General features: G+C 41.3%; 1 protein-coding gene across 2 annotated transcripts in view; it reads left to right on the forward strand.

Moving 5' to 3' along the window:
* The first annotated feature begins 3,875 nt into the window (after positions 1-3,875).
* RAPGEF5 (Rap guanine nucleotide exchange factor 5) overlaps positions 3,876-19,045 on the forward strand; it is a 201,837-nt gene continuing 186,667 nt past the window's right edge. For both annotated transcript variants that reach the window (XM_061586583.1, XM_061586584.1), the window contains exon 1: positions 3,876-4,315. In XM_061586583.1, the coding sequence (XP_061442567.1) occupies positions 4,013-4,315 (303 nt within the window). In that variant the 5' untranslated portion in view covers positions 3,876-4,012. The remainder of the gene's footprint in view (positions 4,316-19,045) is intronic.

Genomic DNA, 19,045 nt, shown 5'->3' on the forward strand with positions numbered 1-19,045 from the left:
AACCACTTTAGTGTTTACATTGCAGTTGTGTATCCATCCTCAGTCCTGACTTCTTTTTGAAATACATTCTTAGTAAAATTGTGCTGATGTTCAGTTATATTGTATACTACGCTGATGTTCTCAAATCGGGTACCTAGTTTTCCTTGGTGGTAAAGTGGTGATGCTTACTCTTTGAATTATTTTCCACATAAAAAGATGTGCCTAATCTAATTTTAAGCTATTTAAAGAAAAACTAGGAGCTGGAGTACACTCATAGACTGTCACAGAATTTCTGCAGCAGTCCCTACTGCTCTAGTGATTTAAAGTTGGGCATCTGTATATATTAAACTTTAAACTGAACTGTGGCTTCTCTGTTTGGCAGTGGGAACTGCTGCAATGTAAACAGCAAAAGAAGATCTGCCTTCACAGGTGGTTTGCCCCTGTCCATGCACACAATTGAAATGCATGTGTGCACACATACTTCCACCACCCATATACCAAAGGTATTCCTCTCACAGAGCTACAATTCCTAGAATTCTTTGGGAAGAATTGATTGTTAAACCACTCTGGGAACTATAGCTTTTTGTGAAAAAAATTATAATTGTAAGCATGCACTTTTAAAGTGAGTGCGCAGCATTATTTTACCCTAAACTTCATGACCGATCATGAAGAAATACACCCGCACACATAGGGCAAAACTACACAACTGAAAAATCAACCTTAACATTGTTATCCACGTTGCCTATATATTTTACATCTGGACTTGGATCGTGCATATCACATATCCCTTATTGATTTCTGGAGTTTTGTTTACATGTGTACTACACAGTTTTTTCTTTTTAGAAAACAAATGGGTTTTCACAAACACAAAGCATTTCTGCAGTTTAACCTTGATCTGCAGGGGGGAAAGCAATATATTAGCAATGGCATTTTTATGATACAAAAGCAGAGACGCCCAATAAAAGTGTTAACAGCTTTAATTTCCCTGAGGAGACATAACAACCCCAGCCCTTTCCTCTAATATGTTAAAATGACAATATTATTGGTGATGTGAGCCAATATTTGTCACTGAGGTATAGAAATCCTGTGGTCAACGCAGTTTTCTTGTTTAGACCAATGTTCCTTTCAGCTATATTAAAACAACAACAACAACACTGCAGTATGGTGGCTAGAGCTCAAATGCTTAGTAACGCATTTCAAAAATATGTAGAAAAACTGCCTTGGGCTTTATTCTTAGCTAAGTCCTCAATTTAAAATAAACACAGGAGATGAATAAACCCAAAGGCAGTACTTAAAAGAGCCATTCTGCACCACTGCTATGCTTGTAGAATGGCTACTTTATCCAATGTGCACTTAGCATGGAAGAGGAAAGACACACAATCAGAAAATGTAAAAATTGCAGAAGAATGATGGACATATTTCCTGCATCCCTGGAAATGATGCCAGTCCCCACCAATCAGGAACTGTGCTAGCAGTCACATCCACATGTCACACATACATGCCAGAAGGCAATCAACTAATAAAAATGAGGACATGCCCGCAACACATACCCCATTATAACACACAAGTTAATGCCAGCTTCCCCACTTCACCATCCCCTGTGGCACAATGAACAATGATCCTGCTGCTGACAGTCTCCAGGCATCCTTACAGGCAGGTGTTCAAATCTCATCATGCTTCTTACAAGCACTGTTTCAGAGCACAGCACCCAAAAGGTTGAAGGCCACATAATACAACAATAGCTCCCTGGGTAGTGGGTTTGCAGAGAGCACACACAGCCCCTCTCAGACATAGGAAGCTGCCTTATACTGAGCCAGACCATTGGTCCATCTAGTGCAGTACTGCCTATGCTGGCTGGCAGCAGCTCCCCAGGATTTCAAACAGGTGTCTCTCCCAGTTCTACCTGGAGATGGCAGGGACTAAACTTGGGAACTTCTTCATTCATGGCAGATGCCGTACCACTGAGCTGTGGCCCTTCCCCAAGGTTTCAAGACCCACCCAGGAGGATTCTTTTGTCAAGCAGGCAAGGGGCCATAACATGCAACAAGGCTCGCCACAGAAAAATGGTGACAGCAGCCATCTCCAGTGTGTAGCGCTGGAAAATAGAGATGGGAGTTGAGTCACCCCAGAGGAAAGGTGGGGAGGAATATGATCCTATGCACTCTTTGCTTGCTTGGAAAAAAACTCAGTCATGTCAGAGGCAAAAGAGGGAGAATTTCTAGGACTCAAGCCCACACTGCAAACACCACTGAGTAGATTCCTAAATGCTCAGCCAGAATAACAGACAGTAATCAGAGGAATCATGAGGCATGCCATAGTGACAACAGCAGGTTTAAAAAAATAACTTCTAGCTCTGTCCAGGGCAATGATATCAGTGATATATAGGAAGTTTGGAAGCAGAAACAGGTTGCCAATTAGGAGAAAAGAATTGAACTCACCCCTCCTTTCTCCTTCCCACCTGTTGAACTTGGTGGACTGGTAAAACATAATGGATGCACCTTAATTTTTAAGGGCTGGTTCTCACATGTTCCTCTATACCAGTGTTTCTCAAGCAGTGGGCTGGCACCCACCAGTGGACTTCACTGCCACAGCCTGTCCACTGCCTCTCACTTGCCTGCCCTGACCCCCTAGTCCTTTGGTGGGCTAATGCCAGCATCATCAACTCTTTGCATATTGAGTGAAGGTGGCTGGGAGACAATACAGTTCAGGGAGAGGGGAACAACAAAAGTCTTCCTCCTCTCAGGGTTGCCCATTACTCTTATCATAAAAGTGTAGCTTGCAACAGTTTGTGTAGCATATGTGTATGCAATATATATATAATAGAAGTTGTTAGACAATGGAACCTGTACCGTATTTTCTAACAATTTGTTGATGTAGACTGAGTATGTACCTAACTGCTACTAGAGCTTACCTGTCAACTATCCCGCTAACACAAGAACATGTGTTTCACTTGGGACCCAGCTAGCACAAGTTTGTTCATGAATGTACTGAATTTTGAAAAAAATTAAAACATAAGGAGAGTGTTGTTTTCCCTAACAATAAACATTTATTATTCAAAAAATATATGACAACATAAAACATGAAAATGGGCTTGCCAGATTGGTGGGAGATGGGGATTTTTAAGACCCCATGGAAATGGCCTTCGCTGTTCATGTGGCTTGTTTACCAAGCACTAGCTAGAGGTATGGAGAACCTTTGGCCCTCCAGATGTTGCTGAACTACAACTCCCACCAGTCCCAGAAAGCATGGTCACCAACTGGAGGACCAAAAGTTCCTCACACCTGAGCTAGAGCCAAGTTACACAGACCTGCAGTGAAAAATCCAGGTGGGTATTGATTACAGGTGAAATGAAAAGGCAATCTGCACATTCCTAATTCCATTAACAGAACAACAACAAACATACTAATTTTAAAAAAAGTTAGAAAGGATGCGGTAAGAATATAATGCGGACATTTCTAATTTCAGAATGCTTCACAATTTAGGTGAGATACCTAACTAGAGCGTCCCATGTGTGAGGGTTCTTTTGTTTTTGTGAAGGAGCGAAACAGGGAAAAGCAAGCATCATGAACTACAGCCTACGGAATATGAAGGAGTGTCTGGGGCAGGAATAAAAAAAGGAGAGGAGGAAGTTAAAAGGCAATGGATTAAAACAGGAGGGTGTGACTATTCAGTGCGCGTCCACCCCCGCTCCCTTTTTTTGTTACCTGGACTTTTGTTTGTCCCCGTCATTGCAATTGACGGGGGAAGGGGCTAAAACATCGTACCTAGGGGAGGGGCAAGGAGAGCAGGAAAAGGTAGCCAGGCTCCTGTCGCATTTTCTGCACCTGTGCGACGAATACCTTCCACCTAGGCCTACCTTGGCCGGAGAAGCTTCCCTCCCGCGCAATTTGAGTTTCGTGCCTAGTAAGGAGCACGCAAGTCCCCCCCCTTCCAAACCAAGCGTGGAGGCGGGAAACGCCGCTACTGCTCTTACGGCTGCTAACGCCTTTGCCTGGAAGGCACGCTTTGCATCACAAGCGAAAGGTGTGCGTGTATGCATGTACGCGCCAGCGAGCGAGCGAGTGTGCGTGAGGCGGCTGAAGCAGGAAGAGGGACGCTGCGGGAGCGAGCGGGCGAGGGAGGAGGGTTCCTCCAGAATCTAGCATGCATGGCTGGGGACTCCGTCAAGATGCAGCCCCTGTGCGACAGGGCCGACTCCCTCCTCATCAGTAACAGCTCTGCTGGCGCCAGAGACCGGGAGCAGCAAGTGCAGCTGCGACAGAAGCTGAGAGAGTTGCCGGCGCTGCTCCGAAGCGGACTCACGCTGCGGAGGAAGAGCTCAGTTGCTGGGGCCCGGGTAAGTGTGAATGCATCTGAGAGACCAGTTGTGTGCTCCCAAGCGCCCCAGTTTATGGTACAGAATCTTCCTTGCCCTTGGCAGTTAAGCCCTCCGGCCTCCACAGAGGGAGGGAGCGAACCCTTGCAAAGCCCCTGCACAGAAGACTCTACATTTTGCATGGTGTGTGTGTGTGAGATAGATAGATAGACAGATAGATAGACAGATAGATTCCCATCCTAATGCAAATCTGGTTAAAGTCGGTGGAGCTGGTACAGTATTGTGGCGATTCAGGATTCTGGGGCCTTTAATTCCCAGTTTAAACATACTGAAGTGAAGGACAGCCAACCCCATATAGTTGTGGTCGCCTTTAGGATAGAGGCCTTGTAATGTGTGGTACCAAGGCTGCATATAGAAAGGAAGAATGTGAAGAAGCCACTGACTTCGTCTGAGAAATGATTTACGCGAGAGTTATTGGGGTTGCAGGTCAATCTCAGCCACGTTAACTCAGAAGTAAGCCCTACTGAGTTCACGGAGATTTATCCCCCAGGTATATTACTTTTCCTGTTACAAACTATTGTGGTACTTTGGGGACTAACCTGTTTATTGAGGCATGACCTTTGGTAGACTATATATTTTATGCTGTAATTTCATGCTTCTGATGAAGTAATCTATTCCCTACACTTATGCCACCATAAATGAGTTAATCCTTAAAATGCTGTGCTGTTATATATATATATATGCACACACACACCTCTTTCACTGGTTTTGCAGCTTAATCTTCTACAGTTGCCCAATTATTTAGGCCATGTTTTTCAGCTGCAATCCAAAACATGTATAGTCAGGAGTAAGCTCCATTGGGTTCAATGGGACTTAACTCCTACATAAGTGTGTATTGGACTGCAGCCTCAGTCAATTTATTTTAAATAAACGAAACATCACAGCCCTAATAATGATGACCCTATCTCCTTTTGTCATCTATAGATCCATTGTTTTGTAGTGTGTTTCAGTGACTTGATGGGGAAAAAAGCCTATTGCAGTTTTGTATTTGTGATGGAGTACTAGGTTGTCTTTATGGTCTCGTTCATTTGTAGACATAAAATGGAGCTTTTCACATCTTACTTTAATGATAAAGACCATCATGATGAATTTCATGTAGATTGGATGGCTGCTTTATATCATAATTATGTTACATTTGCTGCAATATTCATTGTTTAAAAAGCCTTATAGGGATTGTTCATAGCTATAACTGTTGGGTCTCCGTTATTTGGAAACATGTGAACAATGCAGGTTGGGGATTAGATACATTGTGGAGATAGGTTAGAGCATTTCATCACTGTGATAAGTGTTGTGAGTTGTTTATGTGTCAGAATAATTTTCTTTAATATTATGTGTGTGCCCTATACAAACAGTAATTACATATGAAATTATGCTGTTATGGCATCTAAAAGCTCGGAAATGAGGTTGCTCACAAATAACACATTTGCTGCATCCTAGTTAAGGCAGACTTTCATTAGTCTGAGTTACAAAAGTGTAATTATTGTCATCTATTTTGCAAATAGGGGCATCCAGATATTGCAAAGATATATGACAATTGCAAGGCATCTGAGTGACACAGGTGGAAATGTGGCTAAAACTCCATGCCTTCCAGTCATGCATTTCAGAAACTAGTTATTAGTCACAAATTATGTGTAGACTAACAAAAACTGATGAAAATAAATGATAGTTGACAGCCAAATATGTGCAGTAGATGTTACTTAGTTTGTGTCTGCAACATCAGGTTTACATTGTTTATTCATTAGGCAATTAAAACATTCTGAAAACTTGATCACATTTAGATAATTGGGGAGCAATGTAAGATACATGTGCAATCAATGGGAGTTACAATGGATGATGCTGAAATATCTTAATTTTTAGGATAACCAAAACTCTTGGAGTTCTAGCTTCCAAGATCAGGACCTTCTCGTACACACATTCTTAAGGATCAGACTTTCATGACCATTTCCTTATCTGAATTAATGTGCTATCAGCAGAAGTTGTGGCTTTGTATGTGCAAGTGTTCAGATCACAATGGAAATGCAAATAGGATACAGATCTTTAAAATGGGAAGAGGTGGTTCTTTGACTTGAAAAAAACATAAAGGCTCTACGTTGTCTCCCTCTCCACCTCTGGATGTTGCCTCTGGTTGCCCTACTGGCAACACAGCAGCAGGGGAAAGTTCAGACTTGACTAACAAGTTGGGAGGCCAAACAACATACTCTACAGACTTGACACAAAAAAGAATTTATGTAGTTAGCGTAAAAGACCGCTTGATATAACAGACAACAAATCCTTTTAGTTTAAGCTAAGGTTTTAAGGTACTGGGTAATTTTTGAATAGAATTATTAAGACAGAAAGGTTCTACATGGTAGGTTTTTTGTAACTTTTTGCAAATGAAATGTTATGAAGAAAATTTATCTGAGCATTTTCAAGGCCAGGGGTTTACACAATAAAGTTTGATGATAACTTGAAAAGAGCAAAATTGGAGAACTATAGAGAAGATGAAGGTGAAAATTAGTGTTTTGCTGCAGTCATATTGCTGTAATGGGATGCTGCTAGCACTTTGTGAATGTAACTGCCTGGTTATTGTTATTGCTACAGCCATAGTATTAATTGTGCAGCTGAATTCTGCATGGTAGCAAATGGTGTGTTGAAGACATCCCCAAGAGAACCACTTCCTAACTTCCCATGCCATAAGAGGGCAAGGGATTATTATCTCCGTGTTGTGGACAGTGCAGAAGCACCTCTGTGTCAATAAAGTGTAACACTGGTATTCTTTTTTGCAGCCTAGTTTGCATATATGAGGCTTATATCGGCTGCTACACCTACACTTCATGTTTTGTGTAGAAGTATTAAATAAAGGGGATAAGAGCATTCTGTAGCTTGGTCTGATGTGAGTAGGGTTGCCAGGTTCATGGCCTGAGACTGATCCTGTATCTTTAGGAGAAGAGAAGGTCAGCCAAGTGCAGGTGTTCTTGCAACACTGTAATGGGAAAAACCACAAAGTGGAATTCTCCCTTCCCCCTGCACAACTTTTAAAGATACAGATGACCTCTTGGAGGCTGGGCCTGGCAACCAAGAGGTCTTCTGTATCTTTAAAAGTTGTGCAGGGGGAAGGGAGAATTCTACCTTGTGGTTTTTCCCATCACAGAGTTGCAAGAACACCTGCACTTGGCTGACTTTCTGTTCTCCTAAAGAGACAGGATCAGTCTCAGGCCCTGAGCCTGGCAACCCTAGATGTGAGGCATTTTGCTCTTTGTTATCACAATATAGTTTGAATAGTGTGGTTTTATATTTGAGATGCTCGTCATATGGTTAGAATCAGTGCATGGAAAACCTTGGGACTGGCCTAATCTACTGACCTAATGATTCCATTAATATTTGAAATGGGTGACTTTGTATAGCAGTAGCATTTGCTTTGAAGCTGCAATTTATATCCGTGGCCTGAACATCTATTGCCATGGAGATACAATTTGGATAATTTGTAGCAGGTGTAATTATGTGACTAAAAACAGGCCCCATATGTTTAATACTAAGCTTTTCCTATTGTAGTCCTCTGTTTATATATTCCCAAAGTAAAACAAATCAAGGTAAGAATCTCTTACACTTTTCCTTTACCCTTTTAATTGGTCTGTGTAGTAATTGGTGGACAAAGGATAAAATATTTCTTTTTCTTTTCAGATATAATGAATAGCTAAGTTTCTTTCAGTTGTTAAATGTTGCTAATATTAGGGGGTTTTTTTGCTTTCTGTTGATCTAACAGAATCAACACTACTGACATTTTTAGCTAATTCTCTCTCTCTTGCATTGTTTGGATTATTGTAAAGTTCAGGGGTGGGGAACTGTTTTAGCCTGGTGAGCCAGATCTTTAGTTCCCCTTCCCCTGATGGACCATTTTGACAGGGGGCAAGGCTGCCCACCTGTCAGTCACCTGACATCACCATAGTGTCAGGTGACACATTTCTTCTTCTGCAGTGTGGCTTGAATTCAAGCCCCAAAGAACGTTCCTGCTGATCCCAGCCATGCTTGAAGTGACCAATGACCAGCTCATCCCCACTGTCTTCATGCTTTTCTTTCAGTGGGCATTTCTACATTCCAGAGTTCCCAGTCAGAAGTGTAGTCAATCCCAGTGCGGCTTTAAGATAGCACTGATTATTTTCGGCAGGGATTGGCCACACACCTGTGTTCTCAACTAAAATGTTGTTGGTTAGTCTTACTTCCATCTTAAGACTGAAATCCTATAAGTATACACAATTAACCTGGAAGTAAGTCCCATAATTTCCTCTTTGGTGCCAATAGTGCTTTGGGTTTGGGTTAAATTTTGCTAGTACAGTTGAAGCATGATCTTTTGTACAACTGGACTTAAGTTAGTTCATAGAGGTTCTGAGTAGACATGTATAAGATTTGCGCTTCCAGCTTTTTTCTATCTTCCATTTTACTACCTGCCTCCTTGCCCCCCCATATTGGAATATTTTATTTTTAAAAGGTCCTAGGGCAGGTTACAAAATAAAAAGTACCATTCATAATAATTGAAAACTGCATTGTAACTATTAAAATACCTAAAACCATAGATAGAGAATATAACAACTCCACTCTTGACTGCTTGTACTAATCACCTTTTCTATTACACATTAAACTTACATTTACATGTAAATAATTTTATCTATTTATAGAATCATTAAAAAAATTCTTGTATTTATAGAACCATTAAAAAAATTCTTGTATATTCACTTATTGTCTTTGGAATTTGGTGGTTCTTGAGAAAAGAACCAACAGAATGCAAAGGCAAAAAGTGAATATACTTTAAAAGATTTCCCCCCATTTTGCTTGTTTAAAAAAAACCTTATTGCTCATTATAGAATGTATTCTATCTATAGCAAAAAAAATCACTGGCTGTAGGGCCTACTCCTTAGTAAGTACTTTAGGGATGGTAGCCTTTGACAAAATTCTGTACAACTTGCTTAAAGAAGCTACCAAAATAAATTCATTAGCAGTATTTAGTTTTGTAGGGAAAGAGATGATGGGGCCAAAGTTTATTGAGAGATACTATCTGATAAGGAAATTCTTCCCCCAATCCCTGATGTGCTAGGTTTCCTGCTATTTACTCAATAGTGAAGGAAATGTACTCTGAACATGTTCAGAGTGAATACTCCCATCTATTCACATTCCAAAGTTAAACCTTGACATTTGAAACAGACTCCAGGACTGGGCTCCAGTGAACTGTGGCGCAAATTAAGCCCAGTGAAGCTAATTTCCTCCTAGCTTTAGTGCCGTGAGTGCTTTGGGTTTGGATTGAATTGTCTACTACAGTTAAAGCATGATTTTATATATAACTGGATTGTAAACTCATTCATGGATTTAGAAAATTTGAGATTTGATTATACACATGGGTGTCCAGAAATCTTTCTCTTTCAATTGTTAATTCTGAGCAGCAATACATGGATAAAATTTGGGAAGCCATGATTATATGTACAAATATATTCTACAATCCTAGCCAGCAAAGAATACCACTAAAAATGTTATGGCACCATGGTTTGTGTTATCAACTGAAAGCCCTTTACGTTTCTGACCATGTTCCCATCAAATGCACGTTTTCCTGACTACGATTCAGCTGAAAGACAATCTCCCCCTGTATAGACCTGTAAGATCACTTAGATTATCTGGAGAAGTTCTACTGTGCAGTAATCAAGCAATATTAACCATCCAGTTTAGCATTTTCTCAGACTTTCTTGTGACTGATCTGATCTGGGATTGATTATGCATCTTTTCATTGCTTACATGTTGAAACATTTTAATTAAAGGGTTCACTTAATCACAGCATTGATTATGCATTTCTGACTGCTATTAATATTTTTGTCCTGTCATTATAGGTATGAAGATTTATGATGATGTCCTTTGGTTTCGAAATGACATTATGTGGTCACCATATTTGAACATAAGTATAGCATACAAAATATTAGCTATAGGTGAGTTTAAGAGCCAAGCTGTAGGATGGGCAGGTTTGCCATCAGTAGGAACCATTTCTTTCTTTTCATTATTGTATTTAAAAAAAAAAAAACCCACCACACATAGCCAAGCACCAATGATAACAATTAGCATTGCCATGAAATGCTCTTTAAGTTGGTTTCTTTTTCTGCACAGAATTTGGATTTGTGTGATAGCTTAGACCAGCCTTCCCTGCAGGGCTGTGGAGTCGGAGTCGGAAGCAATTTTGGGTGGAGTCGGAGTCGGTAGAAATGTACCGACTCCGACTTCAAAATAAGTTTGATTGACAAATTTTTTAAAATATAAATTCAAAATGTCAAAGAAGCTTCCCATGAAGTCAGCTGTAGTTGAGCATTTCACCATAACTCAAGATGGAAAACATTTTGTGTGTCAGTGTATGACACAGGACCCAGATGAAGACAAATGCTGTGATGCCAAGATCAGCGCATATTCAGGCAGCGATAAAAATGCTTCTATGAGAGCTTCCAATTTAAAAAGGCATTTACAGCGCTTTCCAGGGCTGTGGAGTTGGAAGCAATTTTGGGTGGAGTCGGAGTCGGACAGTAGAAAAATAGAGGAGTCGGAGTCGAAGGTTTGGCGTAACGACTCCACAGCCCTGCTTCCCTGACCTTGGATCTCCAGATATTGGGCAGAAGAGGTGATATTGCAGTAGCAGCTGCTGTTTGCAAGGGAGTGTGTGTTCCATAAAGGGCTGAGTGAGACTAGCCTCTCCCCTCTTGTGGCTAAAAGTATTGTTATGAGCATGGGGGTTGGAATGGATGATCCCTGTGGGTCCCCTTTCCACTCTCTGATTTGGAATCCTGTGCCTTGGAATGAGGAACTCTGCTGGTCTGATGAGTCTTTTGTTAAGCTAATAGAGTGGCCAAGTAGGATAATGGATCTATCAGTTGCCCAGGAACTGGTGAATGAGCCAGGAAGATCCTTATGTCATTGAAACACTTCAGGAGAACCTCCCCCCCTTCCTGTCAGCTAAAAGAAGTTTGTGCTTTGAGTGTTTTTAGAGTTGTCTAGAGAATGGCTGGGGCTGGAGGCAGGCAGAGAGGCTATCCCTCTGCACCATGGCTTTAGGATGCCTCCTGCAACCCAGATGGAAAAGCTGGATATTGGACTGCTGATGCCTTGAACCCCTCCATCCTAAGCTCAGGTTGGAATGTGTGTAAATATATAAACCATATTTCATAAAGACACCGCAGTCTCCGCTGACCTTCTTTCCAAGGAAGCCAAACCCTGGATGAGCACAGGGACCCCGGAGATTGAGGAGGCTCGCAACTGTGTAAAAGAACCTGTTCTCCAGCTGTATTACTGCATTTGGTGAAAAAGTCCTTTCCCAGAGCGATTACACCAACTGGCACTGGGCTGCTGCTCATCAGCCATTTCTGATAATGTTTTTATTTGGTCTTATTTATTATGTAAACAAAAAAGAAAACAAACAAAAATCTGGAAAACATAAAAATAAGCAGAAGCATCAACAAAAACCCAGGGACCCTATGAGGATACAGAATAGCACAATTTCTTGGGCTTTTATTTATTATGTAAACAAAAAAGAAAACTGATAAATTATTTTTTAATTATGAGGTTCTGCTGAACTGTGTTAATTATTTATTGAATTTGTTTTGCTTTCTTATTGAAACATATTTTCAAGGTAGCTTCAAATGTTGTATGGCAGTAAACATTTGCTTTTCATCCGCTGTGTGTTGATGGTTGGGGAACTGTGGTCAGTCTCTGATAACGCATTCTCATCCAACCTGCTATTGTAAAAACGTTGGTATCTCTCATGTACACACTTCATTTTTAGATGTACACATATAGGTTTTATTCAAGAATGAGAGGAAGACGTAAAATTTAAAGATGTGAAGCAGAGCGTGATTCCTCTAAGTTAAAGAGCAAGTATTTGATCTAATGTTGAGTGTGGTGCATATTTATAGAAAAAATAACTTTCTAATTTTGAGTCAGCTGCTATAAAATGCTGAGCCAGTTTTTGTTGGCTTCTCCCTTTACACCAAAGCTAGACAGTGAGAGAAAGAAAAGCTCCTTATATGTCATGACTCCTGTGGGACAGCCTTGGAGTAATGAGAATGAAGAGGAAGAGCTGAGATGGGATTTGGGGGAGGGCCTGTGTGACTTGTGTTCCGAGGGGGGTAGACCTGTTCTGGATGGGGTTGCACTCCTTCTGAAGAACCAGGTCCGTAGCTTAGCAGAACTCCTAGATTCAACTTTGTCACTAGAGGCCCAAGTATTTTCTGTGGCTAGGAGTGACCTTTACCAGCTCTGTCTGGTTCATCAGCGACAGCCATTCCTGGACAGGAATAGCCTGACCTCGGTAGCCCATGCATTGGTAGCTTTGAGGCGAGATTACTGCAATGTGCTCTATGTGGGGCTAGGGATGGAAAGTTCTGTCAATGTTGGTTCTCTTAGTTTCTCATTTTTCCAATCTTAAATTCAATTACCCATATTTCTGCAGGAATTTGCGATTTTGTAAAAGAAAAACTCATGAAAGTTTTCCAGCATTTTAGCTTGAATTTCTTCCAATAAAAATTTATTATGGGCACTTTTGACTAACATACACATTTTTGCAAGCAATGTATCGTCATATAATGCATTTTTGTGTGCTGTTTTCACTCATATATTCATTTTAAGCACACTTTCCTCTAACATGCATTTTTATAAACATTGTTTGGTTGGTGAACTACATCGCAAAATTCAAATAAGTGCTAATTTCAAAGGATGGCTGTGTTTTGGTTCTCATATTGATTCAGAAAATGTGAATTCGATTGATTCAACTTAAAATGTGAAATGAATCAAATTTCTCACCCATCCCCATTGCCCTGGTTCAGAAGCTGCAGCTGGTGAAAAATGCTATGGCCAGACTGCTGATGGGACAACATGGCTGACAACATGTGATAACTTTCTTAAAACATCTGCGCTGGCTACCTATCCACTACCTAGCCAGGTTCAAGGTCCTTGTATTAATTTACAAAGTCCTGAACAACATAGATCCAGGGTATATTAGGGATCACCTGAACCCCTATATGCCAGCTTGATCACTGAGATCATCTGTAGGGGCAGCTTTGGTCATCCCCCGAGTTGGCAAGGCTCATTTAACATTGACACAAAATTTAGCCTTCCTTGTTATTGGTCCAGTTCTCTGAAATTCTCTGCCAACAGAGATTCAGCTGGTGTCTTCTGTTTTAACTTTTTAAACACCTTCTGAAAACCTTTCTGTTTTGCCAAGCTATGCAGGCAATTAAGATGTCTCTTTGCAATAGTTGACCTTTGTTTTTATTATATTTTTAATGTTTTTATTGTATGGTTGTTTTTTTAACTTGTTGCAAACTGCTTTGATGTTTTTAACCAAATAGTGGCATACAATTATATTTATAAATAATAAACTAACTATAGCAGAATTGGGGCTCTTATTCTTATAATAGCTTAAATTCAGAAGGGGTATGTATGTGAGGATATACTTCCTTCCCAGGGAAACATGATTAATGGTTTTTAAATGCTGTAAGTAAATATAGTAGTTTAACTACTAAAGGCTGCACAATCCTATGCACAGTTACCTGTGAACTAATGGTCTTGCTTCTGAGTAAATATGCTTAGGGAGTGAATTCTCCATTAAAGTCCAGACACTGATCATCCTTGCTTCCTAGGCTTCTGTATGAATTCATTGAAAGATAAAATAAATTTTAATCTGCCACCTGAAAGCCAGAACAGCTGTCTGAAATGCAGTTTAGAGGAACATGACATGCATATTATTTTTCAAGTTTTAAAAAACTGTTTACTGAAGATTTTATAGTGCACTGCCAAAATTTATTCTTTGATCTGTTCTTCTCCCTTCTAGAGTATGAATAGTATATTATTCAGGCACTTCTAAGGGATAGCTGTTAATGGGAATAAAAATAGCAAATACTTTGCTTGGTTTCCTCTGCAGCACCGACACATATTCATATTAATGTACAACTGTGTCCCATTGGGAAATCTATGGTTGGACTAAAAGGGGTGGTTCTACCCTGGCTTCATCATTCCTTAATTGCCATCTAAACTGCGGGGTACTGAAGGGATGTTGCCCATTTGGGACTAGATCATTTCTCAATCGTGAGCTGCACCATATGATGCCCATCTCTCTGCCCAGTTCACCGACCCTTGCCTTGTGCTGGGATCCTTTAGATTTCTTCCAGTCAATCCAACTTCCTGCTATTTCGTCAGCCTTTTGGTGCTTGTTTCTAGCACGATGATGTCCATTCACCCTGCATCTCTTTGAATCCCACTTCCATTTAATTTGCCCTTTCCCTTCTCCTGCTCCTTCTAGAACAAACTCTCCAGTCCAGGCACTAACTCCATGTTATGTTAACTGTGTGTGTGGCAACCACACCAAAGGATTTAAAAAACTTAATCCTAGGCAGGGTGTGTGATCTGATTTCCTTCGGTACTGCAGCATGTGGGGAATCTCAACCAAAATAATAATAATTATTATTATTTGATTTATATTCCACCTTTCCTCCCAGCAGGAGCCCAGGGCGGCAAACAAAAGCACTAAAAACATTTAAACATCATAAAAACAAACTTTAAAACACATTAAAACAATACATCTTCAAAAATGTTACTTTAAAAAAGCTATCAAAACATCTTCTAAGATTAAAAACATTTTAAAAAAGAAAGTTTAAGAACATATTAAAAAGCAATTCCAACACAGATGCACAATGGGATAGGTCTCAACTTACAAGGCTTGTTGAAAGAGGAAAGTCTTCAATAGGCGCTGAAAAGTTAAGAGGTGCCTGCCTAATATTTAAGGGGAGGGAATTCCACAGGGTAGGTGCTGCCACACTAAAGGTCTGTTTCCTATGTTGTGCAGAACAGACCTGATAAGATGGTATCTGCAGGAGGCCCTCATCTCCAGAGCGCAGTGATCAACTGGGTATATAAGGGATAAGATGGTCTTTCAGGTGTCCTGGTCCTAAGCTGTATAGGGCTTTGTACACCAAAACTAGAACCTTGAACTGGCAGCAAATGGGCAGCCAGTGCAATTATTTCAGCAGCAGAGTGACATGTTGGTGATACTCTGCCCCAGTGAGCAGTCTCACCGCCACATTTTGCACCAGCTGCAACTTCCGGACCAACCTCAAGGGCAGCCCCACATAGAGCGCATTACAGTAATTGAGCCTGGAGGTTACCAGTGCGTGGACAACAGTAGTTAGGCTATCCCTGTCCAGAAACAGTGCAGCTGTCTTACTAGCCGAAGCTGGTAAAAGGCACTCCTAGCCACTGAGATCACCTAGTCCTCTAGCGAGAAAGATGGATCCAAGAGCACTCCAGACTATGGACCAGCTCTTTCAGAGAGAGTATGACCCCATCCAAAGCAGGCAACTGACCATTAATCTGAACTCAGGAACCACCAACCCGCAGTCCCTCCATCTTGCTAGGATTCAGACTCAGTTTATTGGCCCTCATCCAGCCCACCACTGAGTCCAGGCAGTGGTCCAGGGCTTGCACGGCCTCTCCCGATTCAGATGTTACGGAGAAATAGAGCTGGATATCGTCAGCATACTGATGACACCTCACCTCAAATCTCCTGATGACTGCTCCCATATAGATGTTAAACAGCATGGGGGACAAGATGGTACCCTGCGGCACCCCACAGCACAACTGCCAGGGGGCCAAAAGGCAGTCACCCAATGCTGTTCTCTGAGAACAACCTTGGAGATAGGATTGGAACCACTGCAAAACAGTGCCTCCAATACTCATCTCATCAAGTCGGCCCTGAAGGATGCCATGGTCAATGGTATCAAAATCCACTGAGAGATCAAGTAAGAGTAACAGGGTCGCACTCTCCCTGTCCTTCTCCCAATAAAGACATCCATCAGGGCGACCAAGGCCGATTCAGTCCCATAACCAGGCCTGAACCCAGACTGGGATGGGTCAAGATAATATGTTTCATCCAGGAGTACTTGCAATTGCTGCAGCACAACCTTCTCAATCACCTTCCCTAAGAAGAGGGTATTTGTGACCAGTCGGTTGTTATCACAAACCAATTGGTCCAGGGTGGGCTTTTTCAGGAGCGGTCGGATCACTGTCTCTTTCAAGGTGCCTGGAACCACTCCCTCCTGCAATGATGAGTTGACCACAGCCTGGATCCACTCGATCAAACCCCCTCGGCAAGCTTTAATAAGCCAAGAAGGGCAAGGGTCAAGAGGACACGTTGCTGGATGCATCAACGCAAGCACATTGTCTACATCATCAGGCTGCATCAACTGAAACTGTTCCCAAGAAGTTGCAGCAGACATTGCACTGGACACCTCTTTGGGGATTACAGTAGATGTGGATGGGGCATCAAGACTGCTACGGAGGCGAGCAACTTTACTCTCAAAGTGCCTTGCAAACAATTCATAGTGGGCCTCTGAAGGGTCTAAAACTCCGTTTCCTGGAGCTGATGTCAACAGACCCCTGACAATACAGAAAAGCTGGATGGCTACTTGAGGATGGAGGCAGAGAAGTGGGCCTTCTTCTATGCCCTCACCGCCACACAGTAGACATGGTTATGATGTTTCACTCGTGCCCGATCAGCCTCACCGCATGTCTTTTGCCACTTGTGCTCTAAAATTGCCTCAGTGCTGCAATTAGTGATAGAGAAAAAGCTCCCTTTGGCATTCTGACAACATTACCACAGACTCAGCTGCCTTCTGTGCTCTTTTGGCATCACACTTCCCCACTCACTGACACAACCATTCTCTTGGTCTTGTTTTTCTAAGAACTCCCTAGCGTAGGATCTCTTTGTGGTGGAATTCTCCTTCTCTGACCAACTTGTTGCTTTCTGTGTTATACTCTCTGCCTTTCTCCTCCTTCTTGCTGCTTCTGTGAACTGTTGTTGATCAGCATTATAGTGTGTTTGGAAGTATCCCTCCCCCCCCAATGTCCTTTGTCACTTCTGCTTACTCTCTAGGCTATACCATTTCCACCTCCAGCTGTCTCACTGAGCTGTTCATTTTCATCATCCCAGCCCCAGTGTACACCTTTCATTTATCAACTCTGTCATGGGCTGCTGAGCACATTTTGGAGGAAATAAAAAACCTGGATGACTTCTGCTCACTTTAAATTAATTCCCCTTTCCTTCTCTACTATTCTTCTGGCCAAGCAATATACCTACACAAACTTTGACCCACACCCAGTCTAACAGTATGTCAGAGCCTCTTCTTTACCTTCACTGTGCTACTAAAATGTATCCATCCGCTCACTTTCTTCCACTTTCAATGATGAAATTGAAGCTATCCACTGCAAGCTGTCTCTCTCCCCCTTGATTTTATTCCCTCCCCTTTCCTGGAAACCCTCTCCCCCAACTATTTTCACCCTTCCTGCTACCATATCAACCTATTCCTCTCCTCTTACTCCTTCCCTATTGAGTTCAAATATGCCCCCATCGCCCACATACTAAAAAAAAATCTTCCATGACCCACCCTATATTTTACCATCTGGTATTTCAACTTGAATGGCTCATTACTGTCAAGATGGAACTACTTCGCCTTCCCTCCAAGCCATTCTATTTTCAGTTACACTCCATATCCACTGATATCTCCCCTATTAATCAGCTATATGCACCTTTTGGCTTTCTTCATTTTTTCCTTCTCCTTTCTCCTATATAATCACTTTCAGTTTGTTATGTGGTGCTCTACTGGAGTTGCCCATTGCTCTAGGGAAGAAGGAACTCTCTCCGATACTAATTTACATTATGTTTTCACATTTTAATGTAAATGTTTGCCTAATTATTTGCAATGAGGCTGGGCTTAAAAATCAACACATACTTGACAACTCTGGTATGATGGACATGGGAGTAAGTCTGTGCAATGTGCATTGACCTTGTTAGCTGACATTTATAATCTGCCTTGTGCAGGAGGTCTCAGGTAGATTTTGGTTTTGCTTCCATCATTTGTCTGTTGGACTTTTTCAGGGATGACCTCTAGTTGAGAAAGCAGCACAGATAGTTATAGCATCACAATATAGTAGAGGGGGGAATATTTTCATTGTGGATATTGTTAAGGTCAACAGATCCAGAGTAACACAGTTTTGATTGGGTTTGTTTAAGGCTGATTTTGTGTCAGTTTTGGCAGATCTGAGTGCATTCTCACAAGAAATATGTGGTCTGAAGTTCTCTGATGCATGTTAGAGCTAGCATACATTTTATTTATATCCTTCCTTCAGACAAGGTTACAGTACGGAAGGAATATGAATGTGATTCCAGAGCTTATATTGTTTGAAAGAGAGATTTCTATTTTATAATGATACCCTCACTGACATTCGTGGAATGGAACTCGAAGAATTTTCTTCCCTAATACCACACTCAAACCTTTTCCTCTTTATTGTATAGAATAACTGCAGTCCTAGATATATCTACTTGGATTTAATTTCCATTGAACCTGATGGGGCTTACTTCCAGGCTAGTGAGCACAGGATTAAGGCCTAAATTGCTTAATGGCAGCATTTAAAATTTAATTTTCTTTTTGCAGAAGTTTAGAAGCATTTACTGGCATGCCTTTAACATTAGATTGGAAAATGAGAAAATATTGCTGCTCTGTTCTGATTTCTTCTTATAAAATGCTTGGGTGTACTTTATGGGTGATGTTGCAATGGATTACTCTCTCTAGTTACCCATCTTTCATTACAAAGTGTTTATGAACATAATTCCCTGTGCATTTTGCTGCAACTAATTTCTCTGTG

The sequence above is a fragment of the Rhineura floridana genome, chromosome 10 (assembly GCF_030035675.1).
Source record: "Rhineura floridana isolate rRhiFlo1 chromosome 10, rRhiFlo1.hap2, whole genome shotgun sequence".
Lineage (NCBI taxonomy): Eukaryota > Metazoa > Chordata > Lepidosauria > Squamata > Rhineuridae > Rhineura > Rhineura floridana.